Genomic DNA, 15,854 nt, shown 5'->3' on the forward strand with positions numbered 1-15,854 from the left:
TCAAGTGAAGATAGTGAAGGGCTTTGAAATCTTGGTTCTTCTGAGAGAGCTGAGCACCCACCCTCCAATCCTTCAGAACTCTCTCACTCTTTAAGGTGATGACCCCAAAATCAAGACAGATAAGGTCACCAGTCACATCTGCAGCTCTGGACCCTGCTGCTGGATGTGATCTAGAGCAGGTTTGTTACCTGCCTCCCATTCGGTTTCCTTTCACAGTTGAGCACAGTGGACTTGAGTTGCCAGGGAGTGCTTGGCAAGGCAGGCAGGGTCTCACAGCTCGGCAAAGGCAGGCAGGATCAAGGTTTGCTCTCCTGTCGGACACGCGTGCAGGCACACGCATGCAGAAAGCCACTGCTCCTGTCCTGTGTCACTACACTGGGATGGAGTGGAAAAGGACAGGATCCCAGTGTAGGCAAGATTAAACCCAAACAGCAAAGCTCTGCAGGGCATGTGTAGTAGCTGCATGCACCAATTGTGGCTGTAAAAGGGTCGGATACTAAAGGGCTTCATTTTTTATCCCTTTGGGCTCTTCTTGCCCTCTCTGCCTCCTCTCTTTGAGGTATCGACAAAACAGTAGATAGAAAAGGACATTTTGATTTTTCCAAACATGGCTCTTTTTAGTTCTCCTTCCATGTTCACCCCTGACCCCCCTGGCCTCAGTTGCTCACATCAGGACCTGGTCTCGAGTCTCTGGGAGGCGCAAAGCGAGCAGGCCACCTCCAACCAGAGCAGAGGAAGCCAGAAGGATGGGAACCACCTTGGTTATCCCTACAAAGGAGGCAAAGATTGAGTTCCCCAGGATGGCACCAAACTTGCAAAGCCCATTGAGAATGCCAAAGGCTGTTGCCCTGTGGGGAAGAGAAGCAGAAAGCAATGGTTAGGGATGTTCTTGGCATAACTACAGAAAGTCTGGAAAAATTATTTTGTGAGCTATAGATTGGCTTAGGTTGGAAGGGACCTCAAAGATCATCTAGTTCCAGCCCGCAGTGCTTATATGTTGCTTAGGCTACTCTCCTGGCAAGTAAAAAGAATAAATAGTAAATAGATGTAACTGTTCTGCATGTCTGTATGATTGAAGAAAATGTATGTGGGAATTCATTTCTCCTCTTATCTCAACTTCTTCCCAGCTCTTGAGTTGCCCCTTATGGCAGCCTTTGGCCTCCTCAAGGAAAGCAAGACACAACCTCTCTAGAATTTGTTGCAGTCCCTCTGGGCTGTCACCAGAGAAACAAACAGGGCTCTACTGCAAACCCTGATTCACCTAGCAGCTGAAATCATTCTGCCTTCAAAGTACAGTTCTCCTTCACTTCTGGCTCTTTCCTACAGCTTGAAAAGGCAAGAAGAGTCTCTTATAACATTTCTGGCAGGAAAGCACCATCTGCACCACATCCTCCCAAAGTTTTCTACTCCGTCTTGTCTCCCAGATTATTCCGTGCACGTGATTGTCTCCTTGTGGAGGAGAAGACTGTCATGGCAATGAGCTGAGATGGGAGGATACAGCCTGAAGGCCAGACCTCCATGCACACACATAGGAATGACAGATTTGCTGTATTTTATCTGCCTGTTATCTGTGCACACCCACCCAACTCCTGCATGCAAGCCACCATGCATGCAGCATTATGCTTACAAATGTCTGTGCTGATCCAGTCAAGCCACAGGACTGAGCCCTTAAGGTCTCATTAAAATACAAAAAGGAAAAATACAGCTTGCCTCATATTTCCATCAGAAACCAAGCAGCCAAAGCCACATTGTCAAGAGTGAACAGGAGAAAAGCTCTGAGCACCTTTTGTCCGTGGGGTAGAGCTCTACAGTGATCACGTCCAGGGCGTTCCAGGCAGCGATGCTGGCCCCGCAGAAGAGGCACTGCCAGCCGATCATCGCCGATTCGCTGTTGCCAAAGAAGAGAAAGAAGCAGCACACTGCAGAGATCAGCATTGAGCCACCTGCAGGGGAGCCAAGAGAAAGATGTTGGCACTGGTTTCTCTCCTCCATAGCCAAGCAACCATGCTGCTGATAAAGATGGTTTTCAAGTGGCAGCGCTTCACCCCAAAATGAATGAAATCTGTACAGATCTGTACGAATGCACAAGTACCTTGATGCTGCCTATCTGTCCCTGTCTGATGCTGGAAACCTGCCCGAAAATGTTCTCAATAACCATCTGATCTTGCTGATATTCCCGTTCTACAGAGGCTCTGAAGACAGGCTTTTCCAGGCAGGTTTCCAGCATCTCAGACTTCCAGATGGACCCAGGAATAGCAGAGGGAAGTAAACAAGTCGGCAAGGAGAAAGAATCATTGTGAAGGTTTTTCAACTTGAGTTTTGAGTGAAGAGCTAGAGCAATTCACATCAAATTGAAATCACTTGACACATTTCTAGACTCAATTAGGATAATTTACAGTCGATTGTAAGAAGCACTTGAGGTCTCTTTTAATTATAAGAACATCATTAGATTTCATGGCACATTTGCACAGGAGCCATAATTTTATGAACACCACTGAGGGAGAAAGTGAGAGCATTCATGCTCAGTTAGCCACAGTTCAGATTCAGGAATATTAATAACTACATCACTGCGTTCTTCCCCAGTTGGGAATTTTCACCTGGAAGAAGCAATTTTTGCAAAATCAAAACTATCTTTCACTTAACAGTTCTTTTGCTGCTGAAATATCTCCATTTATGGAGTTACCAGGAAACTAAATAACTTCTAGTTTGAGTTTTCAAAATTAATTTGACACCAACCGAAATAATTTGGATGCTGAACTGGAACTAAAATGTTTCATCTTGGATATTATGTTCTATTTTGCCAGTGCAGAGCCCTGCCTATGGAAAGCTTCCATGCAGGACCCCATGCCCACTTCTTTGGTACCTGCCCAAACTGCATCCCTCACTGCACAGTGTGGATATTTCCTCTGCTGAAGAAGTACAGGACTTCATTGGGGTCACTGTGTGTGTACCAGATCTGACATTTGGCACAGGAGAGAGTTTAGTGGAACACGATAAAACTGAACTGAAGTCCCAGTGAGGCACATAACGCAAAAGAGAAATTCAGTCTTCATGTTAAGCTGACCAGAAATAATATGTTCAACAGAGTGCTACGGGTGGGATGCCAGAAGGCTGTTTCAATTGAAAATTCCATAGTGAAACGTTTCAGCATGTCGTTCCCAATTTTTGTCCTGTACTTTTCATTCTGCAGCAGAAATAAGCATTTAGGTTTCCAGCTGTCATCTCAATTCCAGATGAAAATACTGAAACGCTGACATGTTTGTGGGGTGGGCAATTTGATTCTCATTCAGTTTAATTTATTTACTGCAAACCCTCTGGTTTGTTTTGGCCTTTTCCAAATTCACTACATGAAGGTTCATTTTGCCCTCCCAGTGTTAATTCCTGACACACTGATGGGGTCATCTTCTATAGTTTTACCTATCTGAGTGTGGGGCTAAACAAACTAAAATTCCCACTGTAATCAGAAGAGAGACAGGTGAACTCAAAAGAGTGACTCATGCTTTCCCCTTAAGTCACATCCCTGATTTTGCTAAGCTCACTTGTCTGTCCCTCGAGGTATTATTCCATAGTACCTGGGAGAGCCAGATTTGAGCCTTGCAGCAAGCAATCACAGAAATTTCCAATGGAATCATAAAGCTGATAACTTAGTCCCGTATGGCTAAAGAGTGATGTTTGCTTGGCTGTGACATGGTCAGTTAATCTACCATATGTTTCCTGAAGCTTCTGTAAAATCATTTGAAAATCAGAAGCCCCAAAGAGGGAACTCCTGGGCTGTCAAACAGCTACAGCAAATAATTTTTGTGAATATTCATTGCCACAAGCAAAGTGTCTTATTTATTTATACATAATGCTACGGACATAAGCATCAACTCAGCAGCACCAGATGGTCCTGCTTCAGCTCAGCCCCTGTGGTGCTCAGCACTGGATGAACACACAGGGTTTGACATTAAAGTCAAACGAAGAGAAAAGGCAGATGTCGCCAATCTACAGTAAAGATAGATGGGAAAGTGAGGAGCAGGTAACTTGCCCACTGCCACGGAGTAGATCACTGGCAGGAAGAGGAATAGAACTGAATTGTTGTGAGTCACTGTCTGGTGCCTCACCCTCCAGTCTTTTTACTCTTCTGCTCCATTTGACGTGGGCATGATTCATCTCCACCTGAGCCAGCTCAGCTTGCCTCCACGTGCAGCAGCACAAGGCCCTGGCCCCTTGCAGAGCCACGCTCCCATCTGACACCCACTACATCCATACTCACCGATCATCTTTATCCTCCCTATTTTGTCCATAAGCAGTGCAGAGATGATGTTTCCCGGCAGCACAGACAGGCTGCCAAGGAAGCTGACTAAGTAGATCAAGAAATCATTGTCCTCCTCAAAGTCCAGATGGCAGCCTTCCTTCTCCTTCATGAACGTGGTGTTTATCAGCCTGCAGTTGATGAATTTGTGTTCATAGAGATCTGTAAGAGAAATGGCCGAGGAGTTTATCTGTTAGTAGCACACTCCTTCCAGATGCTTCGGTGCAAATACAGAGTTAAGCAAGAAAAGGAACCAATGGGAGCATCCTCAGCCTCTGGGGCATTGTGAGTGATGACACATTTTAGTGACAGGCTTATGCTCATGTGGAAAGCTAACTCAGTTTATGAGAAAAGAAATATATCTAGTTAAAATATAAGGGGAAAACCCTCTTTTTTTCCTTTTCTTCTTCTTCTTTTTTTTTTTTTTCTTGTTTTTTTGTCTCCTGGGAATGAGCCAACCATAAAGATAAAAGCAGCTAGTCTCTCAGCCTGTCTTCACCCTCTTTTTCCATCATCACCCTCATTACACAGTGCACACACAGGCACACAGATCCCTATCGTCCTTTCTCCTAGAATCTGATGAAATAGTTCCTAATCACAGAGATGAGATCATGTCAGGAATCCCATTACCAGTGTTGTAAAAGACAGTAGAGATGATGGTGCAGTTTTCAAAGAAGGTTTCACTGGATGTCACGTCCTCAAAGTAGCATTCTTCAAATAGCGAATCCTCAAATCTCACCTCCTTGAATTTCATGCCAATAAATCTGTGGGGCAGAAGGTAGAGCTTCACTCAGTGCTTGGAGATACTCCCTACACTGGATAACAGGCCATCCTAGTTTAATAGACAGAGTACTAATGACAGTTTTTAGGGTCACTTACAGAAAAGGTCTTGCTTGAATGCACAGCTGTCCTTCCAACAAAGTCCTTCTGTATTTTGTATTTTATTAAGAAACGGGGCTTTGAGGAGTTTAAAAGATGGATCTGTTGGAATTTCTGGTTGTTTCTCTGTCTCTCAAAGTAGTCATAAGCAAGAAGATGTGTTTCTAAGGCTGAGTGGACATAAATCCTCTAACTTGCAGGGCTAGTCTATCTGAAGAAGACATAATTTCACCCTGTGTGTGGCATTTTCTTTGTGAGCTGACCTTGTTGCCTTCCTTATTCTGCCCCTTCCTCAGGCAGAAATAAAACCAGACATTATCAGGAGTCCATGTGGCCATTTGGTGAAAGGTTTCTGACGGTTGTTTAAACTCACAGTGATTTTTTAAGGAAAAATGCAGTAAGATTTCCTGGGGGAGGTGTACGGCCTGTAGCCATCTCTGTTCAAGGACCATCGCATATCATGTGAAGAAAACAGATTACACCAAAAATAATCAACAGTGTCAGGTGATGGATTTCTCCTCTGATGGGAAGCTTGGCACATCTGACCTGCCTGCCTGAAGGATGACACAGTATTGATTTACCTGTGAGCTTTTGCAGGGACACTGGGGAGATGTATCAGTTAATGCACAGGCATGTACAGGAAGATGTAAAGAGCTAGTAAGTGCAGGCATTATTGCTTTAGCTAAGGAGGACACAACTGTCACCAAATAAAAAGGCTTCTAACATATACCCAGAAGCTTAATTGAATTGAGCACTTACAAGACAGTCTAGCGTGATGGCTATTTACAGCATTAAGAGAACACTGCAGGGCTTATTAGCTGTGGCTACTAACAGATATTATTAATGCTCAGAATGTAACAAGAAGACTACTCAAGTCTTTTGCACTGTGCAGAAGGTCTCATAGGTTACAGCAACACTTAAGCTGTTCTGCATTTGCTCAATAATAGCCTGTGATGTATGTGCTCACAAAGGCCCTTAAAAGTCCTTTGCCTGCAGATTGCTTTCTTAACATCTGTCTTTAAAAGAGTCATGCAGCAACAGCCTGGTGTTTGATGGAGTTTTAACTCACAGGCAAGGGCTAGAGGGAAAACTGACCTATAAATTATAAGGAGATATGCTCTGGACATTGCTGGAATGCAGTTTGATCATGTTTTGAGTTATTAAATTGGGGAAGACAAAAGCAGCAGTACAATGATACACACCACAGTTTTATGAGTTCATCCTGGAAGGTGCTGAGCATCCTGAACTCCAAAGGAGGTTAGGGAAAGCTGAGGATCTCCTCTAGGATAAGACCAAAGTCCTCAAATCCTAAATTTGGCCTCCACCCACATCTCACCAGACTTTGGCTTCTCTGTAGGCAGGGGCATAGGAATTACGGGGCTAAGTTTGCACCATCAAGCACAGATCCTTACTGCAAGAAAGGTCACAGGGAGGGTGTAGGGGGTCAGGATGGGCTCCTCCATCAAAGTCCATAATCTGTACATCAAGGAAATTGAGATAAATTGAGACAGCTCCTGAGGGGAAAGATGTACCTGGATGGGCAATGAAGTGTGGCTTCAGTTATGAAGACTAGAATAATAAATTTTTTGTGTGACCTCCCACATGGTGCAAAGCAGCTGGAGTAGCAGCCTTTCTAGGCTCTCTGCAGCAATGAGATCACTATATGATAAGGGTATTTCCCCACTCATTACTTTGGAATTCAGAAAATAAAAACGACCTGCTACACATCACTAGGATTTACACTGCTGTGGGGTTTAGAATGACCAGGGTCAGGCTGGATTCAGGGAAGGTAAAAGGGAAGAAAATGATGATACTCTCCCAGAGTGCCTTCTCTGACTTCAGAGCACTAAAACAGAAGGTGGCACATGCCGTGGGGAGATGCTGCTCGGCACAGCAGAAGCGCACCAGTACAATCAGCCAACACACACTAATGGGCTGTGGGGTGGAGACCAGGGAGAAGTCGTTCCGAGGTCCGCAACGCAATTTGTTACCTACAAAATGCAGCAAAACAACAGTTTCCTTTGCGGTGGTTGGCTTTATTGCTCAAGACCAGTAGATGTCAGTGTGTGCTAAGGAAAGAGAAGTCACCACTGCATCCCCTCGTCCCTGGTGCACCCCCTCGGGTTGGAGATGTGAGTGTCTGAGGCAAGGTGTGTGGAAAGTGGGACACCAAAGACTAATAGTTCTGTGGAAAACTCCCTGTAGGATTTGCGGGAGGCAGATTGTGTATCCAGAAGAACAACAGATTTACAAGTTTGTGGGAAATGGAAAAAAATGAGCTTTCTAGAAATGAGGGTTACTTTTCCAAATGCCTTGTGTATGTTGGTGGATCTCATTCCCAGTTCCTCTCATGCCTTTGCCCCATCAGCATCAATCAAACCGATTTCTGTTCACTTACTTATCATTTCTGTATTCCCCGTTTCTATGGATCTGGTTTTCCAGGGTGAAATTAAAGGTGAAGTGTGACACTTCTTCCTCATCAAAGACCTTCACTCGGGACTCATAGGCCTCTTCTTGGAGATAGCGGATCATGTCAGGGAACCAGACAATAAGGCCATAGTAACTATAGCAGAGTGGGAGAAATATATTAGGGACCCTGGCACTGAAAATATCACAGTGCTTTTCCAAAAATCCACTTCATAATTTGTAAACCTGCTAAATTCCTATTGCAAATAAATTTCTGATGCAAATCCTTGCTTAGGTCTGACAGGACCAAGAAAAAGTCTCCTTTCTGTAACATGCTGCTCTCAGATGCACAATGATTCATTTTTGTTCACCTAAAACAATGCAACTCATTTAAACTTTAGGGACAGTGAATCCTTTGCTAGAAAATACAGCAATGTGCTATATCCTTGCTGCCCAAGAGACCAGCAGAACAGCAAAAAATTTGGAAGCTTTCCCTGAAAGACGGATTTCTGCAAGTGTGAGGCTGTAGTATTGAGACTCTAAAAGCCCTCTAGTTTCCCAAAAATGTTAAGCAAGTACCTTACCTTAAGGCCATAGTAAACCAAACCACAGCCAGCATCAGCGTGTTCATCCTGTACTGGGCTGTTAAACAATATAGCACGTTGTCCCAGACCTACAAATCCACAAAAAAGAATCATCTGCAAGGAAACCCTAGCAGAGACTTACAAGATGAATTTCTGTGTGCATCATAGATTTAATATTTTCAGTAAAAGGGCTCAATGGGGGAAGATCAGATGCTTGTCCAGGGTTAGTTCAAAATTATGTTTGTCTAGATCAGTGGTTCACAGAAATATCACATGTTCAACTGTGTGCAAAGGTCTTTAATCTGTATAGTGAGCTGGTGTGTATGATGAGGATTCCAGACCCTCTGACAGTTTTGTCTTTTCACCTGTAGGTGTGGCCTCAGGGTTGCTTTCAAACCGAGCTCTGAAGCTCATTGAAAAGCAAAAAATCTCAATGCAGATGGTGCTTTAGGAGGGGTAGGATAAACTCAGGTAGGGATGAAACCAAGAAGAGCAAGACAGAGAGCAAAGTCTTCTCTTGAGCTACAGCAGGAAATACTGCCAGGAGCATACAGGTAAATAATTCTTCGTGCTCTTTACTTGCCACATAAATAACAACAACATAGCACCTGCATTGCAATTAGTTCAGATGGACTCTCCTTTATTTGAGGCTCATCCTCTTAACAGGAATAATCTAGCAAGTTTGTCCACAAAGTTTTGCCTAGGTATAGGTAAGCATAGCAAGTATGAAGGGTTAAATTAGCTGAAGACATAATGTGAGGTTGTTATAAACTCAGTCTCAGCAGGAGCAAGTAGCAAGCACTTTTCTCAATCCACTGCAGGTGGTAAATTCACTTCGGCTTAGAGGAGAGGGAATCGATATCTATCTGCTCTGAAGGAGAGTCAAGTACTTGGGGCTGGGGCTGGAAGCTCTGTCATTAGCACAGCTTGACCGCCGTGCTGCTCACAGGGGCATCTCAGGGTAGTGTGGCATCTGCACATGCTCACATCTGATGGAAACTGCAATCAGCGTGCAAACAGAGCAGGCTTTTTGAGGGAGAGTTGGGCTTCCAAAGCCCAGTGACACTGAGCCCTGAGCTCAAAAGCCCCCATGGGATGGGTTTGCATCTCTTTACCTGTTTGAAGGTGGTTGTGATTCTGACCAGCCACCGCTGGTACCAAGTCCCTGTTGAGCTTTGAATTTCAATGAATTCATCAACTTGCTTTGGAGTTTTGATATAAGAAACCTAAAGAGGAAAAGAGATTGAGAGAGAAAAAGAACATTGACCCAAAGTCTCCATAGTCAATACTGGGTTTACACAGTCTTCTGAGCAGAGTTTCAGCCCGATATCCCTTACTATTTTTTTCTTGAATGTGACCAATAGACATTAGTTAATTAATTTATTTACAACAAGAGTTTTTATTACAGCAAGAAATCTTCCTGCCTGCCCTCCTTCCATCCTGCCTTCCTTCTCACCTTCCTGCCTTCCACCCCTATATCCTTTCATCATTTCTCTCTCTCCCTCCCTGAAGTAGTTGAAGTGAATTACATCCACTTCAGTCATTTGTACATTGGTTAATATGACTATACATTATGCTATTTCTGCATCCTTTAGATTCCTGCTTGAAATAAGGACTGAACAACAGTAAAAATCATCTTTGTGATCAGCCATTTGTATCTGCATCTCATTGTGCCCCAGGACCTCCTTCTTAAATCACAACTGGTATTTCTCATTTAACACCTTTTCAGAACTTCTGGCAGAATATCTGCATCAACTGAAGGCGTGGATGGGAATCTTTGCATCTGAAAATGCATCCAGTCGTGATTTGAGCCCACATCATGCCATCATTTCACTCCACCAAAATAGTCTGAATTTTCAACATTGAATGCTGACTAGAAACCTTAAAAACGAGTCCTGGAAAATATTTGCTCAGTAACTTTAAATGGATGATATGCTCCAGGAAGCCACAATCTGTTTGTAAATACAAGGGAGGTGAAAATTCACTGAATAAATTTCAGAGTGTGAACGAGTGCCTTGGCTCGGCTGTGGAGTCTCTGTGTTCCTCTTGTTGGCACCGCTTAAATGTCATCTCTGGGAACTGTCCTGGTGACAACTGACTCACCACAAGCTGCAACTTCTGGCCTATCAGAAAACCACACAATCTGACAGTTTGCTCCACACCAGCCCGACGTGCCATCCGCTCATGCCAGCAGATGCCACTCAACTTTGACTCAGCCTCGAGGTATAGCACTTGGCTCAGCTCAGCCCGCAGCACCATGACGCCATTGGATGGAGCAATGAGCATGTTTTAAGTACAAGTGCATCTCTTTTTCCTCTTTCTATCCATCCTTTAAGAGCATCTGTCTTCTTAAATTTAAAAGCATAAATCTAGATCTATTCCCCGGCTGGCTTATCGGGAGTCTACAACTGAATTATAGAAATCTGCAACTAACCCCAGCAAACACCTTTTCCCTCATTTTGCTTATAAATCAAGACCCCTGGTGAGGACTTTTTCACAAGCAGCAAACTAATGAGAAGTAACCACTCACTTCGCTTTCCCTGGGAGAGATTAAAGATTGGGTATGAGGCAGATGGAAGCTCATTAGAAGGTACATGAAGTTTAATCAGAGTTTGATTAGAAGATGGAAAGGAGAAAGAAGCGAGTCAGATCTCCCACATGGCTAATATCTCTCTTACTTGGTTCTAGTCTCTTAGAGCAAACCGATTAAGTGTACGTATAATTGGAAAATCACTGCTCGGAATGCTGGAGTGAAACACCAGGGATGAAGAGTATTCACAGCAATTCACAGGATTGACTAATGATTGAAATAGCAGGCTGGCATTCAACTTGAAATGCATTAAGTGCATCTCAGAGTGCTGATCGGTGGGGGTGATCACAGTGAAAGGGAGATTCCCAAGAAGGAATTAACAGGTGCTGTGCTTCACTGGGGGAGTTATGCCCATTTTTTCTTTTATGTGTCAATGGTTTTGTAAAACTCACCGTAAACACTCTCTCTGGCTCACCCTTGGCCCGCATGTTGGTGTCATGAACTTGCTTGAGGATCATCCAGGCTTCATCATGCTTACCCATCTGGAAGCACCAAGGGAAAGGAAAATAAGTGTAGAGAGGAATCAGTTCTACAGGTCAAATACACCAGAGAAGACCCATCAAGCATGGCTGTTTGAAGGGCAAAGATCTGCAGGGATGGTTTGTGTGCACAGTGCAGCACATCTGTGCTGAGGGAAGGAGTTGCCCAAAAACTGGCTGGAGCAGAAGGGGAACAGATCAGGGAAGAGGAGATGTGTGAGAAGACCTGGACTTTGTTCCCATCTCTGCTGAGGTCTTGCAGAGATGGTACTTCTATCAGGATTCACCTGTTACATGCCCATACTCAATATGTCTTTGTTGGATACAAAATTTCTGGAATTCTGTGCCTTCTTCTGGTGCCACATTCAGAGGTAACCACTCACCACCCCTGACTAATGTCACAGTCTGCAGCCTCTGGGGCTGCAGCAATCTATGCAGAGACTTTATGTGTGTAGGAGTGCCTTTGCCTCCGAGCTTGTACTGAGTGTTTGATGGGACAAACAAAGAGAGATGGTGACACACTAGGGACCAGCCATCCTCTGCTAATGGCAGGCTGTGATGTTCACATAAATCATCATCTTACCTCCAGCAAGAACCGCGGGCTTTCAGGCATGAACTTCAGTGCTACCAAGGAGGCGATACAGGGCAGGGAGCAGACCAGAACAAAGACTCTCCAGCTGTGGAAGTGGTACTTGGTTCCCATACTGAACCCCCAGCCTGGAAACAGCAAGAGCCAACAAGTGAAAATTCCAAGCAGGCAGATTGATTTTTCTCTTGTAAAGCAGCTCTGAACTTTACAGCTATGCGTGACACGGCAACAGGTTGAAAGTTTGCTATTCTTAGTAATGATGGCTTTTAGAGGCTCAGTACCATGTTCAGCAGATAATAGCAAGTGAGTTCATGTTCATTACAGAAAATGGAACATCCTTGCTCAGGCTCTGCGTTTTAAAAAGCTCCTTTTATCTCTGAGTATAAAAATCACCTAGCAGTAAGAATAGCTCCATGCAGCTGTAGGCAAGTCAGAGTGGGAAGGGGCAGAGGAATCAGGGCCAGAATTTATTGCTTCTCAGAAATGTCACCAAAAGTTTACAGAGGTTAAATTTCCTCTGATCTGAAAGGCACATTAGAAGCAGTTCCTTTCCATCTCATACCTTACACACATATTTCACTATTAATAACAGCAAGCTAGGAAGACAAGATTGTTTTTCCAAACTTGCAAAATCTGAGCTGAGACTCAAACTCAGAAGAATCAGAACCATCATCCAGCTTTTGGGATTCCCTCTCTCCTGCCTTTTCCTGATACCTAAGCAAGTCCTCTGATAAGGAGTAGAAAGTACAGCATCATTCTCATGTTGTTCCTGTAACAACATACACCAGTGTAGATTCTTAAAGCAAAAGATGATTAAAGTTAAAAAAAAAAAATTGAATAAAAGCCTTTTTTTCCTTTCCCTGGGCTCAAATCTGAAGGGATAACAGCAAAATCGTATCCAGAAAATAAATGTAATGTAAATACAGACTTTTTTTTTTTTTTAAAGAAGTGTATTGATAGATAATAATAATAAAAAGTCATTGCTATGCAGTAACTTTGTATATTTGTTCCAGCAGTCTCTGTGGTATTGATCAGAACCAAGAGCTTTATACTGACTGCATTTTAAACACAATAAAATGAATTGATAGGTAGATAAATGTTTTTTTTCTTCCTGGTCTTTGTCCCACTTTTCGTCAAACAGAATCTTTCAGACAGCTGCTGTTGCTGAATGCTGAGTGAATTAATCTTTTCCAGGAGATATTTGCTTCGGGTGTTTTCCAAATGTACGCATATGAGCTAGGAGGAGGACATGAAGTTTTTTGCTCTTTGGAGCACATTTCAGAGTCCACTTGGGTGCAGCTCTGCACAGGGGACCCAATTCACTCCTGAGCTCAGGTAGGTGGGGCCATGTCTGACATCAGGCCATGGCATGCTGGGGAGATGCCACCAGCTCCACAGCCCTAAGAGTGGTGGCACTTATCTAAGGAAAGGAATGTGTGCTGTTCTCACTGCTAGCATTCATAGCACCCAGTAATTCCCCCATTAAATTTCCTTACTATTGATAACTGGATCACTTCTTTTGCAGTGTGCTACTACTTAGCATCAGTCAATTAATCAATCAGCCCCCTTATTAGACCTTCTATGCACACTTCAGATATTTACTGTTTTCAATACTGTTCATGCTTGGATGTGTAAGGTCTGACAAATGTTAACTTGTGCTGGTTTTGGAGTAGTGTGGTGGTGCAGGAAAGTGGTGCTGTCAAAAGCCAAAAGCACAAAACCATTACCGTAATGTGGGATGATGCTCCACGCCATTGCTGAAGCAAAAATACCACCGATCATCCAGAACATGCACAGCCAGCTCAGGTGCTCACCCCTCTTCTCACGAGACAGGAATTCAGAGAAATAGGCAAACACGATGGGGAGGGATCCCCCAATACTGAGAGGAAAAAACAGCACATGGAAAAAATGAGTTTTCTTCAATATCACGTGGATAGGATTGTTCAGGTTAAAACACCCACAGATGTGGGTCTGCTGTGTCAGGACAAGGGCAAATGATTTCAAACTAAAAGGGGAGAGAATAAGACTGGATATAAAATAAAAGTTGTTTTGATAAGGATAATTCGCCAGTTACACACCCGAGGCCTGAGATAAGGCGGCAGAAAAGGAAGAATCCGTATCCCTGGACAAAAGAGGACAGGAAAGCGAAGGCAGCATTGATTGCAAGTGATATGATGAGGCATTTCTTTCTTCCCAGTTTATCAGCGAGGCCACCCAGCATGACAGCCCCCACCATCATTCCCAGGTAGACTATCAGGCCTAGAAGAGAGGAAGAGAAACACTGAGTTTGGTAACACCATCCTCCTGCTTGTCAGGTGGAAATGGTTTGCTGTCCCATACACAGACAACATCAGCTGCTGTTCCCTTACATTACAGCCAGCTACCACTTGAGAGAGAAATAAAGATGGAAATACCACTGACGGCCTCACAAATAACATAGCTATGTCAATGACAGGCCAGTTTTGTCAGGAACCAGCATTCATAACGCAGTGAAAGGTCTCACCTGGGCTCTGCACGCCAATTATGACTTCTTACTCTCAAAAAAAAAACCCAACTATGAAGACCAAGCTTTTCAAAAGCAGTGCATGCATTAAAAGAAAGCTACATACTCCCATTCTTCCCAAATGAGCCATCTCAGATACCAGAAGCTCTATCCATTTGTGGAATCTAATTCCTCCATTTTCCGCTCGTGAGCTTTCACCACTCCCTGCAGCATCACATGGTGCAATATAGACATACCCACATTTGATCAGACCCACATCTTTCTTTCCCGACCTCTCTGCTCACATATCTTCTGCACGTAAGCAATGGCCAGGCATAAGCAGCTTAGCATGCACGTGTCCCAGCTGTGTGCCACCAACGGTACAACAGAAGTCTGATGCCTTAACTCCGCTCACCCCCCTGAGTGCAGTGACACTGAAAAGCTGTGAGAGGAGAGAGAGGCTGCTGCAGCATGGATAAATCTCTTTGTGTGTTACCCATCCTGCCCATGCTTCCTCTGGAGCACATTGCCTCTCTCTCTCTGCTTTTCCTAGCAGCATTTGAAAGGATCAATCTATTGCCAATCTGACCTGTACAGTGCAGATGCTTCCTGTGTTATTGAGCCAACATCTTATGTCTAACTAAAGGACAACTTGCAGAAAAGAATAGAGCCTTGATCTGAGCATTTCAGGAGATGGAAGAACCTACAGTTTGCCTTGACGGTTTGCTCTGTAGAGTAATTATTCTAATGTTAAAAAAAATGAGTTCATTTTAACTTGACTTCATTAGATCTTCTACATGGGGTCCTCAAAAGACAGACAATTTCAGTGAGCATGTTTAGTGGAGACTGAATAAGAGAATAGGCTCTCTGTATCCAGTTCACTATATGATAGCAATTCTGGCCTAGAAGAACAAGCTCTTGTCTTTAGCTTTTCTACTGAGATTTTCCCCAGAAGGACCACCTGTTACATTGCCTTTTACTTTATGTGAGTAGCAGTGCAAGTAATGCTAATTATTAATGCTCACAGGTCCAGGGGTATCTTCTTTCACTTATTTTAACTACTTCCAAGATTTAGAGACTTCACTGAGCAAGAATATGCCCAGGAAGAACCACAAGGTACGGCCCTTTTGCTAGCAAAATGCCTGTTGAAGCCTGTGTGAGTTACGATAGGAAAAGACAACAGGATCAGATACACAGCCCAGTCCACATGGCCAGAAAACGATGAAGAATAAAAAATTGTCATATATATCTGTGTGTTTATATGTGTACATGTACATATATATATATATATGGAGAAAATCCCTGCATGGCAGATGTTCATCTAAAGCCTCTTAACAGAAAATGTCCCAGATTAGAAGGAGGTAGAGGAGGTTGTTACATTGATTTATTACAGCCAAATTCCCTGGCTGGTGCAAGGCAGGTGGTTCTGGCTGGGAACTGCCTCAGGTAAGAGGGAAGAGTTGGATGCTCCTCGCAGCCCAGAGGTGGGTTTGGCACCCTGCTGCCTTTCTCCTGCACTTCTCAGCTGTTTCAAGAGGTCAGTGCATGGCC

At 43.8% G+C, this 15,854-nt stretch overlaps 1 protein-coding gene across 2 annotated transcripts in view; it reads right to left on the reverse strand.

Moving 5' to 3' along the window:
• Window positions 1-503: 503 nt before the first annotated feature.
• The window catches only part of SV2B (synaptic vesicle glycoprotein 2B), a 44,383-nt gene continuing 29,032 nt past the window's right edge, over window positions 504-15,854 (reverse strand). For both annotated transcript variants that reach the window (XM_052672148.1, XM_052672146.1), the window contains exons 3-13: window positions 13,900-14,080; window positions 13,549-13,700; window positions 11,816-11,949; window positions 11,146-11,235; window positions 9,279-9,389; window positions 8,164-8,252; window positions 7,572-7,736; window positions 4,925-5,058; window positions 4,256-4,456; window positions 1,784-1,943; window positions 504-848 (exon numbers count right to left, since the gene is read on the reverse strand). In XM_052672148.1, coding sequence (XP_052528108.1) covers window positions 665-848; window positions 1,784-1,943; window positions 4,256-4,456; window positions 4,925-5,058; window positions 7,572-7,736; window positions 8,164-8,252; window positions 9,279-9,389; window positions 11,146-11,235; window positions 11,816-11,949; window positions 13,549-13,700; window positions 13,900-14,080 — 1,601 coding nt within the window. In that variant the 3' untranslated portion in view covers window positions 504-664. The remainder of the gene's footprint in view (window positions 849-1,783; window positions 1,944-4,255; window positions 4,457-4,924; window positions 5,059-7,571; window positions 7,737-8,163; window positions 8,253-9,278; window positions 9,390-11,145; window positions 11,236-11,815; window positions 11,950-13,548; window positions 13,701-13,899; window positions 14,081-15,854) is intronic.

The sequence above is a fragment of the Tympanuchus pallidicinctus genome, unplaced genomic scaffold (genome assembly GCF_026119805.1).
Source record: "Tympanuchus pallidicinctus isolate F22 unplaced genomic scaffold, pur_lepc_1.0 scaffold12, whole genome shotgun sequence".
In the NCBI taxonomy this organism is placed as follows: domain Eukaryota; kingdom Metazoa; phylum Chordata; class Aves; order Galliformes; family Phasianidae; genus Tympanuchus; species Tympanuchus pallidicinctus.